Source organism: Lagenorhynchus albirostris, chromosome 3 (genome assembly GCF_949774975.1).
Source record: "Lagenorhynchus albirostris chromosome 3, mLagAlb1.1, whole genome shotgun sequence".
Classification (NCBI taxonomy): domain Eukaryota; kingdom Metazoa; phylum Chordata; class Mammalia; order Artiodactyla; family Delphinidae; genus Lagenorhynchus; species Lagenorhynchus albirostris.
Window position 1 is genome coordinate 66164464 of NC_083097.1, and position 25513 is coordinate 66189976.

Here is a 25513-nt window from a genome sequence, read left to right on the forward strand (position 1 = left end):
GTCTATAATTCTTCAGGAAGGAAGATGGGATTTCCTAGAACATATGATGAATATAAATTAGGAGATTTTTTGTTCATAAAATTTCACCCTTCCCTTCTCAGGACCCGTTTTCTTGGCAAAAAAGTACAAAATATCTTTTTGTTGTCTTCATCTCCCTAATGGGATCTAATCTTTTTGAAGTTAAGTTTCATTCCTTAGCATCTGTATCATTTCTAATGCATGTCCATTTTGAGATGTGTGTTACTAATGCCTTTAAGCACTAATACACCAAGTGTTAGATACATATCATTTTGTTGATTAACATTATTTCACTCCACCTAGAGGCTACTATTACTATTCATCATATTTGCATGAACTGGGAGTTCCTTGTGCACTAATGATAATTTCTATTCTTATTACCAACACATTGTCTACCCAACTAGTAGAGACTGGAAGATGGGGGAAAAAGGGAGAGGAGAGGTATAGATTCCTATAAGCATGAAAGAATGTGGGTTTTTTGCATGTAATGGTATTAAATTGTGGTCAATGTGTTTTTTCTCATTAAAAGTTTAAGGGCTTAAACAGAAAGGCATTCTGTAGATTAATACTTTAGAAGGTTAGGTGAACAGATGCTAACTCCCCCTCCCCACCCCCGCCCGCCCCCAGGATATAATCTAGAGGTAATGTTTCACTGCAAAGTGATTGCAGCTGGATTTCTCATTACAATGAAAGTCTTTGGTTCAAACACTGAACCAAAGAGCATTCTTCAAGTGCTGGGCTTCCCCCTGTTCCAGTCTACTGAAGTATGTTTTAAAGTTTTCACTTCCCCTTTGAGTTGTTTTCATTTCCTCTAAGGTGATGTGGCAGTTATCTTAATCATTTTTCTTCTTCTGACCTGTAGACTTAAATTTGTTTTTTAACTATTCTTCCTAACATTGGTCCAGTCTTTTAAACCTGCATTGCTTAAGTCTAGTCTTCTCTTGCCCTTGATTGCTTGTCTTCCTACACTTGCCTTATTTTATCACTTATTTTGTTCATGTTAAACACTAAGATACAAATACTTTAAAATGAATGCCATATTTTTAGCACATAAAAAAATAAGCATTATTAATCCCTGTCTTTGTTATAAAACATTACTGAAATTGTGTACTATTCTCTGTATATAAAATCATTCTAATTATTTCACATATTGAGGATATAAGCAACCCCCTGTAATGGTTCTTATCCATTCACATATTTAATAGACTCAGTTTGTTAATTTAGTATTTTCTCTTTCCTCTAGTCAAAGTGGAAAAAAGCCCACCTGTTAAGGGCTCCCTCTCTGGAAAAGTCAACCTACCTTGTCATTTTTCAACCATGCCTACCTTACCACCCACTTACAACACCACCAGCGAATTTCTCCGAATCAAATGGTCTAAGATTGAATTGGACAAGAATGGAAAAGATTTAAAGGAGACTACTGTTCTCGTGGCCCAAAATGGGAATATCAAGATTGGTCAGGGCTACAAAGGGAGAGTGTCGGTGCCTACACATCCCGAGGACGTGGGTGATGCCTCACTCACCATGGTCAAACTGCTGGCCAGTGATGCAGGCCTCTACCGCTGCGACGTCATGTATGGGATTGAAGACACACAGGACACAGTGTCTTTGGCTGTGGAGGGTAAGGCTTTGGGAATCTAGAAGAAGGTAGTATAACACGATACCTGGTTCAGAAATGTGGTGAAACAATATTCAAAAGTAGCCATTGCTCAGGGTTTGGACAAGGGGAAAAACATTAATCAACACAACAGTCTATGTCTTTCACCAAAAATGAACTCTTATTTGTTCAGGAATCAAGGAAGGTGACTTTATACTAGGTATAATGAATACCTCAAGACATGGTTTATAGCTCAAGAATCATTACTTCATTATTGAGACCTATCAGTGGTTATTTTTTAATACTGTAAAGGCTGTTCTACATTTTGTTTTAATTTTAACATATGTGTATATGTGCATATACATATATACACATATAGATATATACATACACACACACAGGAAAAAAACCCCTTTCCTTCTTTTTCTCACTCTCCTAGCATGATTATTAAAATCTTTGAATTTGCTTTTAAGAAATATAAATTATATCTTAACTTACATTGAAGAAATAAGGCACCTAATAAGTACCATGGTATATATCACAGTGCTTTGAAAAAGCTAGGACTCAATAAACATTTGAATTGGATCAAAACAAGAACTCAGTGAATTTTTTTTAAGGTCAATGCACTGGTTGTTGTCCACTGTCTTGCAATGAGACATTTTAGTTTTAGCCCACGTTGAGCGGTGGTTTGTATGTCATTTGAATTTAAGTTAGGAGACAAAGCAAAGAAAAATTGCTTTAATTGGGTACACACATAATGCCATAGCTCTTGGAAGAAAAATATTTTGGCAAGTTATTAAGCAAAATTCTAATACCCAGACATGATGGAACAGATTTTTCTTCCAACCCTCCACTTCCCTATAAAATATTTACCTTTCAGAAATATATACAAAGGGTTTTATTAAAACTCTTTCTTGTGTAGCCAAAAGGAAATATTTTGAATTTCAGATGTGACAGATTAATTTTCTGAACATCCTTTTCCATTCAGATTCTATTGCTCCCTTCTATAAATCTATTTTTATGTTTTCCAGGCATCCACTAAACACCCTGGGCTCTTTGCTCTTTTAACCTTTTTATCATTTACTTTGGTTTGTCTAGTATTGTTTTTTCTACTGATCTCTCTCTTCCTCTTTTTGTATAATGTAACATACACTATATATATATATATGGTGTTAGATACACATTGCATATAAATTTATATATACATATATGTTTTTAAAATCCCACAAGAAGTTTACAACTTCTTACAATTTTCATCATTAAAGAATTAGCAGTGGATTTGCCCCTTGCCCCCTTTGAAACAATGAAAATCCTCCACTTAATCTCCTTAGCCCCATGAGGTCTTCAAATTATCCCAGCAATTGCAGATACTTATACAGCCTGGTATTCCCAAGGAGGCCCCTTTGTGCCCCCTTACTGCCAATCTTCAGGGCACATGGAAGATTTTTAATTACCAAGAAGGCTATTTGAAGCTTTGATCAACATAAGACTAATTTAAAACCATTCAAAGTCTGGCTTAAGCCTTAGAGATCATTATAAACTATCTTTCATACTTACTAGATAGCACCATATATACTTCCTGGTACTTTTAGAGTCATTCTACAAAGCTACAGATTTTATGAAACGCATTTGATCAGTTTTTTCTTTGCAATATCAGAAATGGGAAAATGAATGTTAGTTGTCAATGCATCTACTTGGTGCCTCTGCAGATCTTTCTGTATTGACACTGATCAGAGGTGCTTATTTATGACATGGCTAGTCTGTTCCCTGTAGATACTTTATTGGCACATACCTATTTTGGAAGAGAGAGACAATCTAAGGATAGGCATGTGGGAGACAGTCTTATAGCTAGAAGTCAGGCTGTAAGAGAGAGAGAGAGAGAGAGAGAGAGAGAGAGAGAGAGAGAGAGAGAGAGAGACTTGTTGTCAACTCCAGGAAATTACTAGGAATAAAAGGAGAGTGGAAGATATCTTGGAAACCAAAATTAATTCCGCCTAACAAAACAGTGGTCTTAAATGATATGACTCAATAAAATCTCATCCGTAAGACCCAATTACCCCAATTTCTATTTTCCAGTGACTTCCTAGGCACATTTGCTTGACTCACTTTGCTCTTTTATGAAAATGAGTCATCATATTTACTCCAGTTATAAATGGAGATACTCTTGCTAAAGTAGGAGAAGAGGACCAAAGCTCCACCCCCTCAGCTGCTCTTTCTTCAGGCCTTTGACAATTCTTTGAGCCCTGAAACACAGTTCAAGAACCACAAGTTTATGTAACTCCTAAAATACAATGAAGTGGAATTTGAGGCACATATCAGGATGCCTGGCTTCTGCCCATAGGAGTCTGGAGAATTTTATTTCAGGCCTCCTTTGGGATAAAAATCATACATCTTACCTGTCAAAGTGGAGACCCTAAATTATGAATATGATAAACTTTTATCACAGCAGTCTATCTGACATTTTAAAATTCTTTATCTAATTTGACCTTCCTATCAATCAAATAACCTAAGCAATATTAGTTATACTTTATGAAGGGGAAAATTAAGACTTATATATGATTAAGGAGCAAATTAGGGATTGGAAAACGCCTTCTCACTCATACCTACTCCAGCATCTTTTCCATTTTAGTATATTGTCTCTGGAAGTAAATATTACAATGTTTCATGTTTGTAGGAAGTGGTACTGGTGAAGGCTCCATGTGCTTCTATTGAGTTGGCCCTGAGTAAAAACATGAAGTAGGAGAAGTTGATCTTGTGGCCCCCTTAACTCTTTGTATCTCTTGCAGCACCTACTCCATTTAATTGTCCAAGGTTCCCATAATAGCCTGAATACTACCTGCAATTAGGACAACTAGTCACCATTTGGGATTTAGTGGCTTAAATCTTTTTTTTTAGATTGTTTACATGGGAACAGAAAATTCTTGAAACTCTCTAATGGAGCAGAATAGGACACCTAAGTGAACAACATTTCTGGGGCTCCTCAGATCACCATAATTTTGTATAATGCTACATAAAATAAAGTAAACATAAAGAAGTATCATGATGTTATTACCGAGTTAGCAAGTAATTTGACTAATTACTCCAATGAGAAACTGCACAGTATGGTGGGAGACTTGAACTTGCCCATAATTGTTTGCTGCTATCTTTGCAGGGGTTGTGTTTCACTACAGGGCAGCGACCAGCAGGTACACTCTGAATTTTGAGATGGCACGGAAGGCTTGTTTGGATGTTGGGGCTGTCATAGCAACCCCAGAGCAGCTATATGCTGCCTATGAAGATGGATTTGAGCAATGTGACGCAGGCTGGCTGTCTGATCAGAGTGTTAGGTGAGCGGTCTGGGGGCCACCAGGTTTAATTCATCTATTTGGAGCGAGAATAAGGTGCTACCTACTAGTCCTTTATTTCCCCAGGTATCCCATCCGGACTCCCCGAGAAGGCTGTTATGGAGATAAGATGGGGAAGGAAGGAGTCAGGACCTATGGGCTCCGTGCTACTCATGAAACTTATGATGTGTATTGTTACGTGGACCATCTGGACGGTAAGATGTTCAAATTTCTATAGCTTCATTTGACCTAAGAAAATTGAGGAAAGACTGGGAGCACGTGGGGATAGAGCAAGTCTTCATGCTTGTTTGGATTCCAAACAGCAACATTTAGTTTAAATAACCGTATGATTCTGTGGTGAAATAAGCTTAAATTAAAGTGGAAAGAGAACGAGGGCTGTGTAAATGGTTATGTAGGTTTGAAATGTCTTTAGTTAATGGCAGGTTTGCTTTCAGTCATGCTGCCATTGGACTGTTTCCAATACACTTTTAGAGCATTAAGAATAGAAACCTGTAAGGGTGGTACCTATTCTTGTAAGAACTTCAGGTAAAATCCTGTGATGACAAACCACTGTGAATCCAAGTGCTGATAAACACCCCGAAGTGCAGCTGAGTCAGGCAAACTAGCCCGGGAAGGATTTTCATTGTTTGCTTCTCCTTGTGTTCACTTTGCTACACTAATATTTAGAGCAATCATTCATTCATTCAACCAATGAACACATTAAAAGAAAACACCTACTGTGTGATAGGTACTCTGCTCGTAGTTAGGACTATGAAGCCAAGTAAGATATAAGCCTCGCTTTAGAGATGCTTAGAGTCTGATTGATTCTGGTACTATCATTTCTCACTTAGCATGAGTTAGATTCTTAGAGACAAGTTTGAGTTCTCTTGTGGCGATGTTATCTAAGGACACAATGCAGTTTTACTATAAGAATAGAAATTTCAGTGACTTTTGAAGTGGAATTTCATTTGTAGCAACAGGTATCTTAGAAGCCTAAATATATAAATAGAAGTATTGCATTGAGTTATACTTTTAATTTTGGCTGGCTCCCCAAGAAAAGAATGAACTCAATTTTCTTATGTGTAAAATAAGGAAGTAGGACTAGATAACTTCCATAGTCCCTTCCAACAATAAAATTCTATGATTCTATGAATTGAAAAAATAACCTCAGAGACTGAAAGCTAGAAAATAAGCAGCTTATATTTGCCTAATGCCCTAAATTTGAATAGGATGGCCTGCTTCCAAGAAAGCTGCTAAGTGTGGTTCTCTAGCATCTTAACATTATTATAACTATTATTTAAGACTGATAGATGTGTTTTCTAAACCATAACTTTGATACTAACAATTTCCATTTTTTACAAGGACAAAGGGAAAAGAGATGTAAAATCCATGCTATGAGATATAGATAGATAGATATAGCTTAGCTCCTTCCTTTAAATTTAATTTTATTTTAAATTTAGTTAACTTTTTTCATAGAATAGGAGATGGTCGGTAGGGGATTCTGGTTCTAGGAAATAAATTTGGTTATTGCTATCTCAGTAAGATGGAAATTTGTATTCAAATTCACTAAGGTGGAATTTGTTTTATCACTGTGGTTCTCCTTTGGAATAATATCTATTAGAGTGATAGTTATAAAAATTTCTGGAACACTGATAATGCTGGAACTAAACCAGAGATCGTTTTTGAAAAAGTATACATAACTTCTAATTACCTAAAAGATCTTTACTAAATATAATTGAAATGTGGTTTTCAAGTATAAATCCGTGGCCAATTTGATCCCAATATGAATAAGCATCACAAGCCAGACTCCTTGATGGAAAGACAGGCTTAAGTATTTACAATGCTCCCGGAAGGAGCACCTAGGGGCCCCTCTGCATGTCTCTTCTTCAGTCTTATCCTGATGGAGCTACTGAAACCCCAGTCTCTAAGGCTGCAGAATCCCTAACTTCTTTGAAGGCCAGAGGACTTTCTGCTTCTGCAGAAGTTCCAGAAATTCCATGTCCTGTATAAATTCTGTGTGAGATACTTTTGACAGGTCTTGGTGGTAAAAGCCCTACCAAGGATTCCTAGCCACATTGTACCCATTGAGAGCTGGCTTCCCAAAATTTGTTCAGAGGATCAAAACTAGTGTTCAGGGAAAATTGAACTCTGTCAGAAGAGTCATTCTGAGGATGTATGCGTACACCACAATGAGAAGGATTTATTAGTCATACAGGAATTCTTCTCCACCTCCATAAATATCGCCACTTCTAGGGCAACTGGTATTGGTCAAACCAGTCTCTCCTCCAGCGTAACCCAACTGTATTTCATACAGTTGTAGATTTACTTGGGATAATTGTTCTACATATTTGATAATTGAAAACTTGTATAATATAGCATAACTTTAGTTGGAGTATTTATACCAAAACAACAGAATTTGAACTTTTTTGTCCTATCACATAACAGCTGGAAGAAAAAGATAAAAGAATAAGTATAAATAGGAATTCAAGCACTGGCTGAAATTTGTGTCAGCAGAGTAACAAGACGCCCTGACGTGGGCAACCTTGGGAACCTATCGCCTCTCCTTCTCTGGCCTATATTTTCCATGTTAGCCCTACCCTTTGGCTTTTCTTTCACCTGGAACAACTACCACCCTACTATTCCAATTCCCTGACCTTCACACAAGCTTCCCAACACTTGGATGTGTCTGTACTATGGGCTGTCACACTGATCCCATATCCCCTTCTTAAGTCCTAGTTGGTCTCTCTCACCTTTACCATTCTCAATCTTTGAATGTGTGACTATAATCACCCTCCTGCAAATGTTTGCTTATTTCTCCATCTCTCCCACTAGACCATGGATTCTGGGAGGGAAGGAATCATGTGTCTCCCCACTATGTCCTTGGCACATAGTAGGTGCTCCATAGATGGAGTTGAATAAAATGAGTGAATTAATAAATTAACCTCCAAACTAAGTGCCCACTATACTCACATCGCTTTACACTTGCCCTTTGGATAACTTCACGCATCTCTGGGCTTCATTACAATTCTACTTCCCAGTTTTTCATTGCTCCAATGTCCTTACTGGTTCATTTAATTTCACTTTTGCTCTTTTGTGTGTAAATAAGTCAAATGCCTTGTGGGATGAACAGGACACAAAGAGACACCAAACAAACAAAAAAAATGAAAAATGATAGGTTTTAGTTTTGCATGTCTAGCCCTGAACTCTCTTCTGAATTCCATACCCACAGTTCTAGTTTGTGAATCATTTTTCAAAAAATTATTTATTTATTATTATTATTATTTTTGGCTGCACTGGGTCTTCATTGCCATGCAAGGGCTTTTCTCTAGTTGGGGCAAGCGGGGCTACTCTTTGTTGCAGTGCGCGGGCTTCTCATCGCAGTGGCCTCTCTTGTTGCGGAGCACAGGCTCTAGGCACATGGGCTTCAGTAGTTGTGGCACGTAGGCTCAGTAGTTGTGGCTCTGGGGCTCTAGAGCACAGGCTCAGTAGTTGTGGCGCATGGGCTTAGTTGCTCCGCGGCATGTGGGATCTTCCCGGACCAGGGCTCGAGCCTGTGTCCCCTGCATTGGCATGCAGATTCTTAACCACTATGCCACCAGGGACGTCCCTGTGAATCATGTGTGTGTCTCATCTCTGGTTTTCTGTTTTATCTCACAAATAATCCCCAACCCTTTAACAGTTCTTCAGGGGACCTGTTTTATGACCATCAAAGCATGTAAACACCATGGCCATTATCATTCCCCTACTCAGCATTGTGTAGTGTGAATTTCCTGTTGCCTTCCTTCCTCCTTGAGGACCTGCAAAGCCCCTCAATCCTGGCTTGGGAGTAACCTATTCAACTGTGTTTCCCTCTCTCCAATATGATGCCACATATGTGCACCAGTCATCCACAGACCCTCTGCTACCTCCTGCCAGCAGCTCTGCTTTGATCCTCTCTGAAAACACAAGCCTCTCCCCTTTCCAGCATTCTACTCTTCCCTCTGCCTATGAACAGACTGCCTCCAAGAGCCCATCTTTGCCTCTTCCAGCTCACACTGACATTTCCTGATTCTGAACTCCCACTTTTCTTAGAGTTAGTTCCACATATCTGGTGTTTAATTCTTCTCTGGTTGCTTTATGTTCATCAGACACAAACTATTACCTGTTATTTTTATTTCTGAAAAACTTCTGTAAGCTCCTGATAGAGATAAAGCCATAGTCATCTTCTGTAACTTTCCCAACCACAATGAAGAACCTATTCCAGTAATAGACACATCATAGTTACTCAAGAACTACTTGATGGTAATTGTAGTATTTCTCCAGATTTTGTCTCTTTCAGAGGCTGTCTCCACCATGCTACCATTTCTACAGTACTTGAGAAAAATGCCAAGCTTTGTCCACCAAACTTACTAAACATCTTTTTTTTTTTAATTGGATCACCATGATACTAGTTTTTTCTCTTTGAATTTCTCCTCTCACTCTTTTCTGTGGTGTCTCTTAGAAATAATTCCTTCCTAGAGACACTGTTTTCTCCTTTCCAGCCTCTCACAGTCATGGCCCTTTCTTGCATTCCCAGCCAACTGTCCTCTCTGGCATCGGTTCCTTTGTCCCTATTTACAAATTACAGGTTTATTTTTCTACTGCTGCCTCATGTCAAAATCCAGGATAGCTCTATCACCTCTATGACTTGTCTAATGCCTCCACGTCATGCTTGTGTCTGACCTAGAACCAAAAACAACCTTTCGTTTTTCTCTTAATGAGCTCCTTTAGATATGAAAAGCTAAACATTTAGGTAAAAGCCTGAATGTCATTAAACAGGTCTTAGAGCAAGGCTTAGTTCCAGCTTCTTTAGCGTCTTTGATAGGATCAAAATCAGATATATCAAATCTGGAAACTGTGTGAGTTCCTGCCTGTGGATGCTCAGATTGACTTAATTCTGATGGAATTTACAGCATGTAATCTACAGAGTACTTCACCAATGGGAGTTATTTAAGAATTAGTGATAACTGGGTTTATTCAGTTAAAAAGCCCCATGTCAGCTAGAATAGCTTCCTGCACACCCTGGTTCAGCAGATGGGTTCAAATATTGATTTTGGATTATAGAACCTCTCCACATTGGTTGAGGTTGGTGCTAGAAGATGCTGAAACTTTTTAGTTATTCTCTGTAGAACTCACAGAATCATAGATCACAGCTATAGCTGTGGGTTCCCAAATAGACTTTAGATATTAACACACCTTGCTAAGGATTCGAAACTCAACTTGGAGTTGTTTTTGTTTAAGTGTTTGAATGGTCTAGCTAAGAGCCACTGAGGAAGGTGACCAGGCATGGCACCCTGCAGCACCTATGGAAAACGCGTCCTCATTCAGTATGGTGACTTGAATAGATTAACTGTGAGGTGGCTCCATAGGGTAAGGAAAGAAACTATTTATTGTATGTGGTTGCATCACCATTTAACTTAATTCTCACAAAAACCTTGACAGGCGTTTATTTAAAACCTTTATTTTTACACATAAGGAAGCTAAGGTACAGAGGTTAAGTGACTGGATATACACCCTTTTTCCTGTTCTACCGTAGTAACTTTTCAGGACCACCAAAGATTCCCCAGTAGAGCAACAGGTAGTCTTACAAACCAAGAGGATCAACGTGCTCTTAAAGCTCCCCCAAATCTCTGATTTCTCACATAAAAATATCCTAATTCTTATTTGAGTAATGATTGCATTCCTGTTTGGATTGCAGTGATTGGAATTGCTGGGTTAAATGATAACTCTATTTTTAACTTTTTGAGGAACTGTTTTAAAATTCTTACCAGCAGTACATTAGGGTCCTGATTCTTTCATTCTTGCCAACATTTGTTTTCACCTGACTTTTTGATTATAACCATCCTAATGTGTGTATAATGCTATCTCATTGTGGTTTTGATTTGTATTTCCCTGATAGCTAATTATGTTGAGCAACTTTTCCTTTATGACTATTGGCCGTTTACATATTTTCTTGGAGAAATACCTATTCAGAACCTTTCCCATTTTAAACTGGGTATTTGTCTTTTTGTTATTGAGTTGTAAGAGTTCTTTGTATACTCTAGATTCAAGGGAGCCTATTCAGATACATGATTTGTAAATATTTTCTCCCATTTGCCGATCTGTATTTTTACTTTTTCAATGGGATCCTTTGACACACAAAGATTTTAATTTTGATGAAGTCCAATATCTACTTTTCCTTTGATAGTTTGTGCCTTTGGCGCCATATCTAAGAACACATTACCAAATCCCGAGTCATGAAGACTTACTTCTGTGTTTGCTTCTAAGAATTGTAGTTTTAAGTTTTACTTTTATTTTTGAGTTATTTTTTGTATATGGCGTAAGGTAAGAGTCCAAATCCATTCTTTGGTATGTGGATTTTCAGTTATTCCAGAACTATTTGTTAAAAAGACTATTCTTTCCTCATTTAAGGGCCTTGGCACCCTGTTGAAAATCAGCTGATCGTAGAGATACGGTTTTATTTCTGGACTCTCATTGATCTATATGTCTATACTTATGTCAGTACCACATTGTGTTGAATACTATTGCTTTGTAGTAAATTTTGAAATTGGAAAATATGAGACCTCCAACTGTGTTCTTCTTTTTCAAAATTTTTTTACCTCTTCTGGGCACCTTGAGTTCCCATATGATTTTTAAGATCAGCTTGTCAGTTTCTACAAAGAAGCCAGGTGAGCGTGAACTGAATCTCCAGATCATTTGAGGTGTATTGTCATCTTAACAATATTAAGTCTTCTGATCCATAAACATGTGATTTTTTTTCCACCTTTTTTTTAGATTCTTTACTTTCAACGATGTTTTATAGCTTTTATAGCTTTCAGAGTATAAGTTTTGCTGTACTTTTGTTAAATTTAATCCTAAATATTTTATTCTTTTTGATGCAAATGCAAATGGAATTTTCTTTATTTCTTTTTCTGATTGTTCATTGGAAGTGTATAGAAATATAATTTATTTTTTTATATTGGTCTTATATATTGTATCCTACAACCTTGCTGAAATTGCTTATTAGTTCTAATAGTTTTTTTAATGGAATCCTTAGGATTTCCTATATACAGTCCCTTTTATTTTATAATGTTACCTTAAATAAGTAGAAAGTAGAAATGTCTTGACATAAAACCCTTGAAACATGTGACAGTCATTTGCTTTAAGGTTTTGATATCAATTTCTGGAATTCTAAATCAGAAGAGCTTCTTTGGAAATACAGTGGCCATTTAACTCTCAGCTGTGAAAAGTAAAAAAAAAACTAGGCTGATTCTCCTGTGTTGACCTGCAGCCATACTGAGCCTGTCAAACCAAATAACACATTCAATCTCATATATTTTGAAGACTCAGACATCCAGAAATGTTTTAGAACCTCTTTCTCACTCTAATTAAAATCTTACTGCTCTGTCATTGGGAAAGAATGAGATCCGACATCCTGCAAACCATAAAAATATGTTTAAATTTTAGTGGGATTTCCTGTGTCTTTAAACCTTTCAAATGACATATATAAGATCTTGTGTAATAACACATTGACAAATATGTGGATTCCCTTTCCCATGAATATGATCTGATTTAGAGAATGTTAACTGACTATCACAGCTGACTGATGACAATTCTCTAAAATTAATTAGAGGTTAAAATTTTCAAAACCCAGTGTCTATGCTTTAAGCCACATTATGCGTCTACTTCAGCCTAAAACAAGTGAGAAATTTGAAAGGTGCTGACCTGGCTTTCCAGTCTCATTACCCCTCAAATGAGAAACATTGCCAGCCTAACACTAGAATTGGATGAAGTTACCTTGGCAGCCCCAGAAGTTTTCTTGTCACTGTTAACAGAAGGTTTGTTTCTGTACAGGTTAAAGGATCAGATCTTAGGGGGAATTGACATGCTTTTGAATTACCTACAAATACTGGCTGTCAAGAGATTATATAGTAGTGTAGGTTAGCTGTTAACCAACCACGTACAGCTGATGGATTTCGTGATCCAGGATAATGAGTATTAGTCTTTATTGCTTTGATCTTGTATATATAGACATGGGCAAAAAAGAAAGAGAAAGACAGAGAGAAAAGAGAAGAAGCTTCCTTTGAAAAAAAAAAAGTCAAAAACTTTAAACCTAGTAATAATTATGTTGATTTGTCTTTATCACCATAATACTTGCCATATACTCTAAGTGGTTTTATCCTATGGGCATTTCATGTGACTCTTTCCAGTTCACACACCATATCTACTTTTGCACATATTTATTACTCATATACCATTTTGGCCCACATTGCAATGAAATGTAGTAACAATCACAAATCTTGAACTTCCTTACAGTGAACAAAAAATCAGGAAGTTCTGTTCTCAGATGGGCAAAGGGACTCATGATTAGTTTATAAGAATTGATTTTCAGACCAGACAGTTCAGGATAGAAAGGTTGTGAGCACAAATAAACAGAATAAATATAAACATTGATCACACAACCCAGAAAATAGACGCATCTAGATAATTGTGGTGATATATCAGCTTTGACTACCACAGACAGCGGCCCATCAGCTGCAGTCCAGGAAAGAATTGAATAATTATCTGTGATCTGCTGATGCCAATTCCCCGTTTCACCTTGGTGATCTCAGGGAATTTTCAGAAGAAACATATCCTCCCTTAGCTTTGCTCTGGACCCAGGCTCTTTCATAAGTTTTCTGAGCTACTCCTGAGTGTAAAGTCTAGCTTTTGAACAGTGTAGGTCATCTTAATGTTTTGATTTGTTTTCATCATTGCTTGCCATTTTAGTATCTGTCATTTTAAAGTCTGCTGAGAACTAGCTTTTCCATTTAGCAATCAGAAGTGTGGAAAAATAACATGCATGGTCCACTTTCCAGGGAGTCTTTTAGCAGTTACTTGTCAAAGTTAAGTATTTTTTTCTTAATATTTCTGATGATGTTAATTCCTATGATTAAGACGAATTTAGTTTGTAGAATGTCACCACATATTAAAGTCTCACCAGCAATGTCTTCCAGTTTCTTCTAGGACATCCCTGGAAAGTTGGAATAACAGGAATAATTCAAAGTCAGATCATTTAACTTGAAATTTTGGAAAATTAGAGGTTATATATGTTTTCCATATGAACATGCAAATTATCCTGAGTGTGAAATCCTCTGTTCTGCATTATAGTTTATGTGTGTACTAATGCAAATATATGTGTATACATGTCAGTAAATTCTTACTTACAACTTAAGTCAGCTTGGCATTTTACCTTAAGTCATGCATCGTTTTGTGTATAAAGGATATTTTGCGCATTTCTTTCCTGACACTTTATTTGCTCTCCTTAATCAGTGAAAAATTGATAGATAATTTTTATTATTTAATTATATTATATCATAGATAATTATTTATTATCTATAATAATCTATGAGAAATACAATTATCTCATAGATAGATAACATTTAGAAACATGTTTCAAATCTGTATTCTTGTTACAAATTTGATAATAAATGTCCTATAGATGTAACTGCTTTGATGAGGCAACTTCTGGAACTGAATAGTAGACTCCTTGTTAACTTATAAAAGTGATGCTTGTCTTCCAGGAAGGCATATATCCAGTAAAGCTAAAATACATTCAATTGTTCAGTCATAGTATTCAAGAGTAGAGCTAGAACACGGCCTTGTCTGATGCTAATAATAGACGTTTTCTCTCTCAAGGAAGGCTTTGCTCTCTCCTCTCACTCTTAAGGTGATACTGTGATAAAATTCAGAAGGAACTTTTATTACTTACATCAGAGGCCAAAAGGTGCCTTTAAGATACCCTCAGGGTAGGAACTTATACAACCTGACCAATGAAGTCCTGTTGGAGAGAGAGAAGCTAAGCAAATGCACTGAGTTGCTTTGCTTGATTTCCCATGTTTGCTCTCTCTTTCTCTGTTCCTTTGGTTCCTGGTTTGGCTTTGCCTCTGGACTTTAGATTTTATCTCTTGGTATATCCTCATATGATCATTCATTTTTGGACCAAGCTTAGGTTTACATTCCTGTTACTGGCCCAGACTTAATTTCTGTCTAATGTCGTTAATGCTATGAATGACTGATGTTAGAGTTTAGAACATATAATTTGACCTATAAATAATTCCTGACTATAGATTTTAAAACTGAGAGTAGATCAATAAAATCTTTGAAAATCTTAACATCTTGACTGCTTTTCTCAGTGTAAAAGTGGACAGTGTTTAGCCTAAAACCTGCATTTTTCTATGGGATATGGGATTGAAAGACTTGCGCCTACAGTTAGTGACTAAGGAGAAAGACTGCTACTTTTGTCTGCTCTACCTTGCTTGACTTTTTGCAAAAGCTTCTTTTTAAGAAATGAGACACTTCTATGTTCAGCTTACATATGGTCTTGGACACTTTATCAGGGTCCCTGCTCTGCGCGAGATTCCTTTGCTCCCTTGCAGTCTCTGGTACACCCCTGGGAGGCAATGGACTTCATATGCCCTTTGCTTTGTTTTTTGGTTCCTGCTTTGATTCTGTCTGATTACCTGGTCTACGCAGTCTGCTTCTATCTCGAGCAGGTTAACACATAGGCTACCAGAAACTTAATACTAAGTTATCTTTGTTATGGCTCAATTGAGATTCCTTTTCCTGATTGAAACATACATGTCTCTAGAGCAGTGTTTTCCAAACTATTCCATGAAACAGATCCATGGACTGTTAATTAGTCTTCTATGAGAAAAGGAGATTACTCTGGTCAAATGGCTTAAAAATCCTAAGTTCTTTGTGGGCACTCCCAAATAAATACTATAATATTAACTACTCTGAGAAGTCTCACAGAAACGAAGACCTGTCAGATGACTTGTATTTGTTTCCTAAATGCCAATGTCCACGAAACCTCTTTTCTTTGGAATACCTACTCATGTCTCAAGGATCACCAGTTTTCTGTAGAAGACATTTTTGGAAATTATATTCTTAGAACTTGAACCATAAGTTAATAACCTTCTCCATCCACATCTTCAACAATAAGCTTTTAACAGGTTAATTCTGATTTAAACAGCAGATCTCCTTACATTTGTATTATGTTAGATAAAAAATATATAATGTCAAAGGATTATCTATTTAAAACCAGGCAACTAATGAATCAAAAAGTACTTGACAGGAGGTTATTTTAGTTTTGTCAATAAAATGTAAAAATAGATGTCTTAGAAATCAAGGACACAGTAATATGAATTAGTTCAGTTATTGCTATCTGTGTATTACCTATTAATTCACTTTTTTTTTCTTTCTGGTTTTGGTATGAAACTGATGCCAGGATATTCTGGCATATTTGAGAAAAGTAGAAGATGTCTGGCCTTAATAATTTGACGTTGAAACGTAGGAAGGGCAAAGTTTAGACATTCAACTTATTGCTTTCGGTAGAGATTGAGTGTCAATTCTAAAAGCTTTAAGACTCAGTAAGAGAATTCCATAGTGTGGATGCTTCACTATATGATTAGATTTTTGAAGTGGACAAGGTAATGTTTATGTTAAACAGTTATGATTTAGGAAGGCTTAGACCTTTTTTTTTTTGGAACAGAGTTAAAGTAAATGTTTTTCTTTTCCTTTTCTCATTATTTTGAAATGAAACAATTATGACATATATGATGACAGGCCACACATTATCTTTAGAGATGAATTAGGGGAAACTCAATTAATGCCAGTTAAATCTTCCTTTTTTCATCTGAGTTACATGAAACCCAATGGTGATATCTCTTTCAATAAGCTTTTAAAATTTTATTTGCAATGTTTGATAAAATTTTACATATAAATGAAAAGGAAAATAGGTGACCTTGGGGATAACAGAATTTAGTTAAATAAGTAAAATAATTATTTTTTGGAGATTGGATAGATGGAAATTGTATCCTCCAAACAAGTGAATTAAATCACTGTTTTGATATAAAGTCAGATTTAACAAGAGTTTTTATATGAAAAGTTCTATAAGTAGTTCTTTATTGATTTAATAATAATAAGGGTACTCTCTTTTTAACCTGCCAGCACCTACTGAAGCCTTTCTTTCCTTTAATACCCCAAACATGTTTGCTATTTAAGATAGGGAAACCAGTTACCCAGAAAATCATGCCGTCATTTTTCTTCATTGGCCCTTTGGTATGGCGTTTGGAGAAGTTGATTTCTTCCATCATATGGACTAAAATTGCTGTTTGGAGAAGCAGAGTTTTCCTCAGTTAATTATATTTCTCTGCCTTGCTCTGCTTGGCTGATCACTCTTGTTACTGGAAAGGAACAGTACTCTTGCCTCATTGTAGAAGTACCTCACAATGCAGAAAACGGAGGCAACAAAACTGATACTCCAGCTGTAATAACAAATCCAAGTGTTCCACCTTGGAAGGAAGCGTGCTGGCCTGCTGCCCTCTTCCACACTTACATTCCTTTCAGGCCAAATGCAAGTGTAATGCTGAGGTGAACGGGGCTGCTGAGGCTGCTTGGGGTGACGCAGTCTCTCTTGTCTGCCTGTCCCCAGGTTGCTTTGAGCCAAATCCATAGGTGAGTGAATCGCCTGTCCCAGACAGCAGCTACCCAAAGCTCTGCAGCAGAGTTAGTGCTCTTTAATGTGCTGCTTGGGAAGGATGGAAGAAAAAGGGCCCCTTGTTTCTGAACAAGAACTTGAAATGCCATTCATTTAACAAATTATTAAGTACATACTATGCAACTGGTCCTGTGACCCTTAAGCTTTTAAAACTTAGCAGGAAGGGAGACATGCTAGGAATGGGGAGGGGGAATCTTTGTTCTTATAGTATATTTTTGGATGTGAGATTACTGTCCTTTGCCAGCCTAGGTAATTAAGGACAAAAACCCATTCTCACCTCTACCTTGCTTTTTTCAGTCAGTTAAAAGTCATTTTTCTTTCTCTTCTTCAAATAACTCTTATTGGGATTTGGCCTAGTTTCGTTGGTAGCATTTTTAGATTTGCAGTGAGAAGAGCTGATATGGGTGATTTGGCCTTTTTCCCCCAACTGATTTTTCTTGTGTTATAAAGCTAGGACACACGCACAGAGAGTAATGGCTCTACACATTTTAAACAATCCCTTGTTACATATGGATTTAGTTAGGTGAAGATCCAAATCATGAGAGCTCTGCATCCCAGCTGTCTAATGTCTCATAGAATCAGAGAGTGGCCTCAGTGAGATAGAAACAGGACCCACAGCTGCTGTAATAATGGGCTATCAATGTGTTAGCTTCCTCTCTACCTCATTTTATACTCCTCCCCATGCCTGCTATATCTGCTTAGGTATTCTCTAATTCTGTCTCCTTTAGCCACTTATGTGCTCATGTGTGAAAAGCATCATTTAATTCACATTGCATTTATTTCAGCAAGTTGTTATGTTAGTTACCCAAGTAAAATTCCAATTTAACAAACTCTCTGGCATTTCCAGAATACTTTATTGTGACATGTTAAGTGATAATGAACATACTACTTGGGTCTAATTGAGCCTGGCGATGAACAAAGTAAATGTCCTGCCTTTCTTTGTTCATCAATAAGCAAATGTAAGAGTCTCTCCAACCTAGTTAGAGCCCCTGCTAGCACATACAGTAACTTTGTGAGAACTGCAAAGGGCGCTCCTTCTGAGCAGACAGATTGCAAAAGGTATCCACCCTGGGCAGAGCAAGCAGAAAAAGGGTGCCCCTTCCTCCAGGGAGGCTTTGGTACCTTTGGCTGGTTGAATGGGATACTGGCCCCAGTACACTCTCAGCCCTGCCCAAGTGTAGGCCATGACCTGCATAACTATCAAGGCAGCCCTGTGTCTAGGACAGGAAGGCAGGAAATAGCATTCCATTCTGCCTCTTTCCCGTCCCCCTCTTCAAACCCTGGAGGTCTTCTTGTTTTGTTGTTTGCTTTGATGGGAGTTAATCCATTTTGATGGTAGAGATAGATGAGAGAGTCAGAGAATTACTATTTGATTTTAGGGTAGACAAAGAAAAATAACCTCAGTGACATTTCAATGCAACTTTCTCTTTCCAACATGCAATGTTAATAAGTACCTCATAGCCTTTTACATTCAAGAGAAAACCCGTTTCCTGTCTGGTAAACCAAAGAATCATTTGGAAAAGTTTGTTCATTTTAAAGAACTGATTGTAACTTTATTATCAAATGACTGCTTCTACGGCCTATGGGAATATATGTATATAAAATGAAACTTTTCTGGCGTGTGCTCTCTTTTTTTATTGTGTTATTTCTTATCACTAGTAATAACAAAATGAGGTAACATTGAGTTTTCTCCTTTAAAGTATAGAAGCTGCTACCTTGCCATGAAAAAAAGAATTACGTGCTTTTCCCCATCTCCCATAAACAGAAAGGGACTGAATAGTGCAATTTAGACCCTTTTTCCTCTTCTGATTGCAGGTGATGTGTTCCACATCACTGCTCCCAATAAATTCACCTTTGAGGAAGCTGGAGAAGGGTGTGAAAACCGAGATGCCCGCCTGGCGACAGTGGGGGAGCTCCAAGCGGCGTGGAGGAGCGGCTTCGACCAGTGTGATTACGGGTGGCTGTCGGACGCCAGCGTTCGCCACCCTGTGACTGTGGCCAGGGCCCAGTGTGGAGGTGGTTTACTTGGGGTGAGAACCCTGTATCGTTTTGAGAACCAGACAGGCTTCCCTCTCCCTGATAGCAGATTTGATGCCTACTGCTTTAAACGTAAGTGTTTGGTACCTTTTTAAACATTACAGATTTTTAAAAAAATACTTCGAAGCCGTGCAATTGATGTTCAACTAGCCATCGGAATGATTCCATGTCTTGCAGTGTGTGCACAGAATGGAAACAGTTCAGTGACTTTCAAAACCAAGGAAATGCAACAGCAGTGATACGGTTAAAACAAGAAATTTGACAAATGGTGTTTTTAGAGAGGATGAGGAAATGTCAGGTGAAGGCCTTAACTGTGATGCATTGCACTTAGAACCATAGAACATGTTTCTGCGTACTTATTTGACATTAATTGCAGTCCTTGAATGCAATTAGATTGTTGACGCTATAATGCTGGGACCAACTGTGGCTGAGTTGAATCCTTGAATTCTGTTTATTTCGTCTTTGTTTGCTGTCACCCTTTCTTTTAAATGGCAGAGGATTTACATTTCAGTAATTGCAGGTGAGTACTTGGAGCTGACGTGGATAATACCTAAAAATGAACCATGCTATAAATAAAAATCTTATTTTATCTCATTTTATTTCAAATAATGGAAATATGTGCCTTCTAATGCTTAATTCTCTAGTATCACATTGAAGTACAGTATATGTTTTTTGCAAGCCTTAACATAAATAGGCTATCTTCAGTCAGGTTTACTACTTAAAATGGATTTTAAGTAACATTTCTCAATATTCATGATATAATTATTTTAATTCTTCAGATGTCCTTAAATTATTTTAGCACTAGTAGTCACATGCTATAGTGCTTGTAGAATGCTTAATTAAACAAGCGAGTAATCCAGAGTCTCACTGTGATATTTAGTAGGATCTATATTGTGTCAGCAAAACAAATATCTCCTAGAATTTTTGGTGACCTTGAGCATGTTCAAGATAGAGCCACGTTATATTGAAATACAGTGAGAACTTTTTACTAAGTTTCCAATATATATTGTTATAGCGATACGTACAATCATCCCTTGGTATCCATGAGAGATTGGTTCCAGGACCTTGGGAATACCAAAATCCGCAGGTGCTCAAGTCCCTTATATAAAGTAATAATTGCATATAACCTACACACACCCTCCTGTATGCTTTAAATCATCTCTAGATTACTTATAATACCTATACTATGTAACAGTATATAATACCAACTATGTAAATAGTTGCTGGCACACAACAATTTCAAGTCTTGCTTTTTGGAACTTTCTGGAGTTTTGGGAACTTTTTACTTTTTTTAATCAGAAGTTGGTTGAATCCTCGGATGTGGAACCCATGGATATGGAGGGTCAACTGTAACTGAAATGAGTAGAAAATACACTAGCTTATTTTGTAATTGGTTTCTGAAGTGAAATATACAGACATTCTTCATCAACCAAAAAGACACAGAACTGGGATGTCTTGAGTAGTCAGGAGAATAGATGTTAGTGCAACAGAAAGGTATGGTTTCACATACTGCTATTTCCCAGCTAAGATACTTCTGTTTGGATCTCTTCCTGTAAACTCAACTTTCTGAGTGTTAAAGCCACGTGTTGTGTATCAGTGTGATACAAGCTGGCCATGAAAAGCCATTGAAAATATTAATTTTTTTTCCCTAGGCCCCGAAACTACAGAAAATGTCTTAATCATTTTTAGGAAAACAAACAAACATCAACAATAGTAACAAAACCTTATCCCTAGAAGTAGAAAGATATCATTCCCTTAAGCCATATACCCATAATGGGTTATGGGTATATTTTCAAGTAGTTTAAGCTTTAAAATCAGTTTTACACTAAGTGACTGATGTGATTAAGGAAGAAAATCAAATCTGTGTGTGTGTGTTGGAGAGGGGATGGGGACAGGTGGGTTAGAGAGGTTAAAGTAAGGAAGGAGTTGAATTATCCAGCATGACTACCTTGTTTGATTTTATTTTCTTGTGCATTATAAACGTGGCACTAGAAAACTTTTAAACATTTTTGTTCTCCTTGAGAATAAATTTAAACCAAAGGCTGTCTGTAGCCGCAAAGAATTCATCCTGATGTGTTTTAAATTATTTATTTAAATAAGGAATTCACATGAATGTACAAAATAACAATGTAGTTAGATTCAAATAAAATAACCACCTAGTAAAAATCTATATAAAATATGAATAAAATTTGAAAGTTTAGGTCCATTTTTTTTCTTCCTAATTCATCTGAATCTATATAACTTAGAAATATATAACTGGCAAATATAATGGATTCAAATTTTCATTTTTCTCCCCATCTAAGCTAAAGGCTAGATTCTTATTTAGTCCTTCTGTAAGACTCTACCATACTCAAAATTTATTCAGCATATAAAAGTTTAAGACAGTTTAGTCATACATAAAAGCCTTCCTTCAACCACACACAATGCCAACAGCCTCCCCAAATTTCTAATTCGTTTTTCAGAGATTCTTTTAAAATATACATTTTTTTACTTTGAAAAATATTCTCAAAATGACTTGCCTGCTGTCCAGTTTCCCACATAGTTGAGTAGTGACTAAATTTATGTAGTTAAAGTTGGTAAGAGTTATGGCCTTAAGGACAATTCCAAAAGTGATTTCAGAGATGTACAGCTGGCTGGTTAAGTAGAAGAATTTAGAAATATAAGGATATTTTTCTTGTTTGCTTTTACCAAAAGTAGACAGTGTTTTTAAGGCCACTTCATGGTGAATAAACAATACCAAATCTCACTTTGCTCTAATTCCCTTTTCCTTTTAAAATCACTGAATAGAACGTTAACAATGGCTGATGATAAATATAATTAGAATCTGAAAAACAAGTAAATTAATGTCCTTATGAAATAAAGTTTTCCTGTACATTTCCCCTTGATGGTTAAATTGTGCACTTTTCATTTTTCTTTGACCTCAGAGTTAAGCAAGTTCTATGAAATAGAGTTATGCAGGGCTTTGAAGGATCATCCATACTCCCCAATTTAAGTGAATCAAAACTATTGATGACTCATAATAACCTCTCATTTAATGTTATTAAAGATCTCCAGGAGAGGGAGACAGGGAATGTTTCCTAGAAAACCCATTCCAATATCCTATTACTATCACTCTCAGTTTTTCCAATTATCTAAATCCTTTGCATTAGAATTTGAGTTCATCTTTCCTTCTTAAGTTGGAGACCAAAATCTAAATTACAGCATTTCTACTATTGAAAACAACTGTTCGTTTGTCCCTCAGTGTCTCCCTCAGTTGAAACAATTTCCTTGTTCTGAAATTTTAATTTCGAGGCCTCTAATCACCTATGCCATCTTGCTTTGAACCCTCATTGTTTTTCACATCCTTCTGTTGGATTAAACTTGGAGCTAGAGATAGTGGTCTAGAGAAGGCTAAGTAAGTACCCACCACATCCTATGCCATCTTTCTTATATATTTGTCCACTTTTACAATTGACCTGCCCTTCTAACCTATGGTCAGTATATTATATTTTTTGTGCCCTAGATCATAATCTGACCATAGTGTCAAAACTTATCCTTCCCAAACTGGTATTTTTTTAAATGTCTCTGTTTATTGAATTGAATTGGTTAGCATTCAATCACTCGTAAAACTTGAAAAGTTAATTTGAATTCTAATCTCATTGTTCCAAACTTTACTCTTTCCTCAACCATGAACCCGGAGTCAACTTATTGAATATCCAGTGATTTCCCTATAATGTAGGCAGTATGGGTATAAGTTAAATCAACCATCATGCTGCTAATAGGGTTTTTATCTTTTATTAGGAAAATCTGCCTCATGTCTCACAACAGAAGCACTGGAGAAGATAGTCCATAGGATATAAAATACCATAAAGTACAGTGATGTGAAACATCTGTGTGGCAGACAGCTGCAAATGTTGGAAGGGAGCTTTTGTGGGAAAAGAATCCTGCTGCTTTCTGTTGGCTTCCTCGATAATAGAGTTGAAGGGACACTGGTAGTTTTCCAGGGCAAAAATTTCTCCATGTGAATCCTCCTTCTGGAGGGACACTTTTAGAATAATCTGGAGTTGTGCTTTCACCTTTGTAATAGTCATCATTAATACACTGGCATTTATTCTTAAGATATTTCTTTGTAGATATTTGTGTTTTTAAAATTAGTTCCTTTGTTTTGGAATGGTTGAAGCAAATGGTGCAGATGCTCAGATATACTGAGTTGTGATGGAAATCAGCTGTTAAGTTGATGAAAAAGCAACCCAACGCCAAAAGGAAGTCTGAGGTTTTCCATTCCAAATAGTAGAATTAATCAACTTAATTATAAACAGACTTCTAAACAGGGCTCTCAAATTATTGAAAACCCTTGGTTTTGAAAACAAAGTCACATAGATCCTAGCTTTGTAAAGGAGATTCTCTGAGACATACTACTGTCATATTACTGTGTTCCGGGCCTAGAGGAAGGCAACACCAAGCAGTTCGGTAATAGTTGATAATGACAGGCAGTTACGTAGTTTTTGAAATCTGAGTCGTTCATTTTTAAAATGCTATAGAAGTATTTTCATAGCACTGTGGAAAGTTGTTAACGTAGAACTTGGGTTGGAGCATAGGAAGACCTGATTCACAGGCCCTTTTTTGGCCCTATTGCAGTTATCACCTCCTTTTAAGTGAATTTCATCAGCTATGGAACTACTCAGAGGGAAAAAGCAAAATTAGCTTTTTTGTTGTTGTTAATAATAATATGATTAAATTTTCTCTAATGTGCAGTGTGCTAAGTGTTTATATTATGTTTCCATGGGAACTTTCTCTATATGTACATTTTACTGTTTCCCCAAAGAATGCAGTTATAAAACAAACATGATATTTGGCAGTTAAATGAGGTAACAGTTATGGAATTTCAGAGGATAGAGAATTGAATGAAAAGAAAAATAGTCAACCTCACTTAGGTTCCTTAAGTTGTTCATGTCAATCAAAATAACAAAAGCTTCTTCCAGGAAATGAATGCAGAGAAAGCTTTCTTAAAAAAAAGGAAAAAAAAAGTTATTTAACATGTTTTTGAAGAGTGCGATTCTTTTTTGTTCTGTTGTTTAGTTTTGTTTTAATACAAAGGGATAAAAAGTGGCAGACTAAAGAATTTTTAACTACATCATAATGAAATGGCCCCCAAGTTTTTGTTATAAAACTGATGAATCTGGGCTTTAAAATGGTCTGGGAAATGACAACAGCTAATAACAGCTCATACCAGACAAAAAATGAGGAATCTGTTACAGCTCAAGTCTGATTTACAACAAAATCACATCATTTTATCATTAAATTTTTAAAATAGACTTTATTTATTAGAGCAGTTTTAGGTTCACAGTAAAATTGAGTGGAAGATGCAGAGATTTCCCATATATTCCCTGCTCCCATTCATGCACAGCCACCCCCATTATCAACATTCCCCATCAGAGTGGTATGTTTGTTACAACTGAGGAACCCACATGGACACAACATAATCACTCGAAGTCCATAGTTTACACTAGGGTTCACTCTTTGTGTTGTACGTTCTGAGTTTGGACAAATATATAATGACATGTATTTGCCATTCTAGTATCATACAGAGCAGTTTCAGTGCCCTAATATCATTAAGTTTTGATGGAGTAGCTGGAGCTCAAAAGTATCCAGTTTTGTTTTCCAAGGACTCTGGTTTGGGGATTATTAAGAGTAAGCCACAAGATATTACAGATACTACAGATATTACAACTTTTATCAGGGGAACAGACATTACCCATACAACTAGTTTTAAATCATACAGGATGTAGCAAAACAATGACTACAGATTTCCTCAGATCAGTTCCTTCTGAGTCTAGTGGCAATCAGTTTTTGATTTTTGAAAATCTGAATTTAAAAAAAAGAATAACAAAATCTTTATGTGCTAAGCTGCTGCATTTTCTTTATGTTGAGATGGAATCTTATCTACAACACTGTCACTTTTATACACAACTTAAATTTCTTTAAACAGGCCAGGCCATTCTCTGTAAATCTGGAGGCATT

The 25513-nt window shown here is 36.6% G+C and overlaps 1 protein-coding gene across 1 annotated transcript in view; it reads left to right on the forward strand.

Moving 5' to 3' along the window:
* The window catches only part of VCAN (versican), a 112848-nt gene that overhangs the window by 21071 nt on the left and 66264 nt on the right, over positions 1-25513 (forward strand). The window contains exons 3-6 of the mRNA XM_060146144.1: positions 1262-1639; positions 4767-4941; positions 5026-5153; positions 19292-19585. Of these exons, the coding sequence (XP_060002127.1) occupies positions 1262-1639; positions 4767-4941; positions 5026-5153; positions 19292-19585 (975 nt within the window). The remainder of the gene's footprint in view (positions 1-1261; positions 1640-4766; positions 4942-5025; positions 5154-19291; positions 19586-25513) is intronic.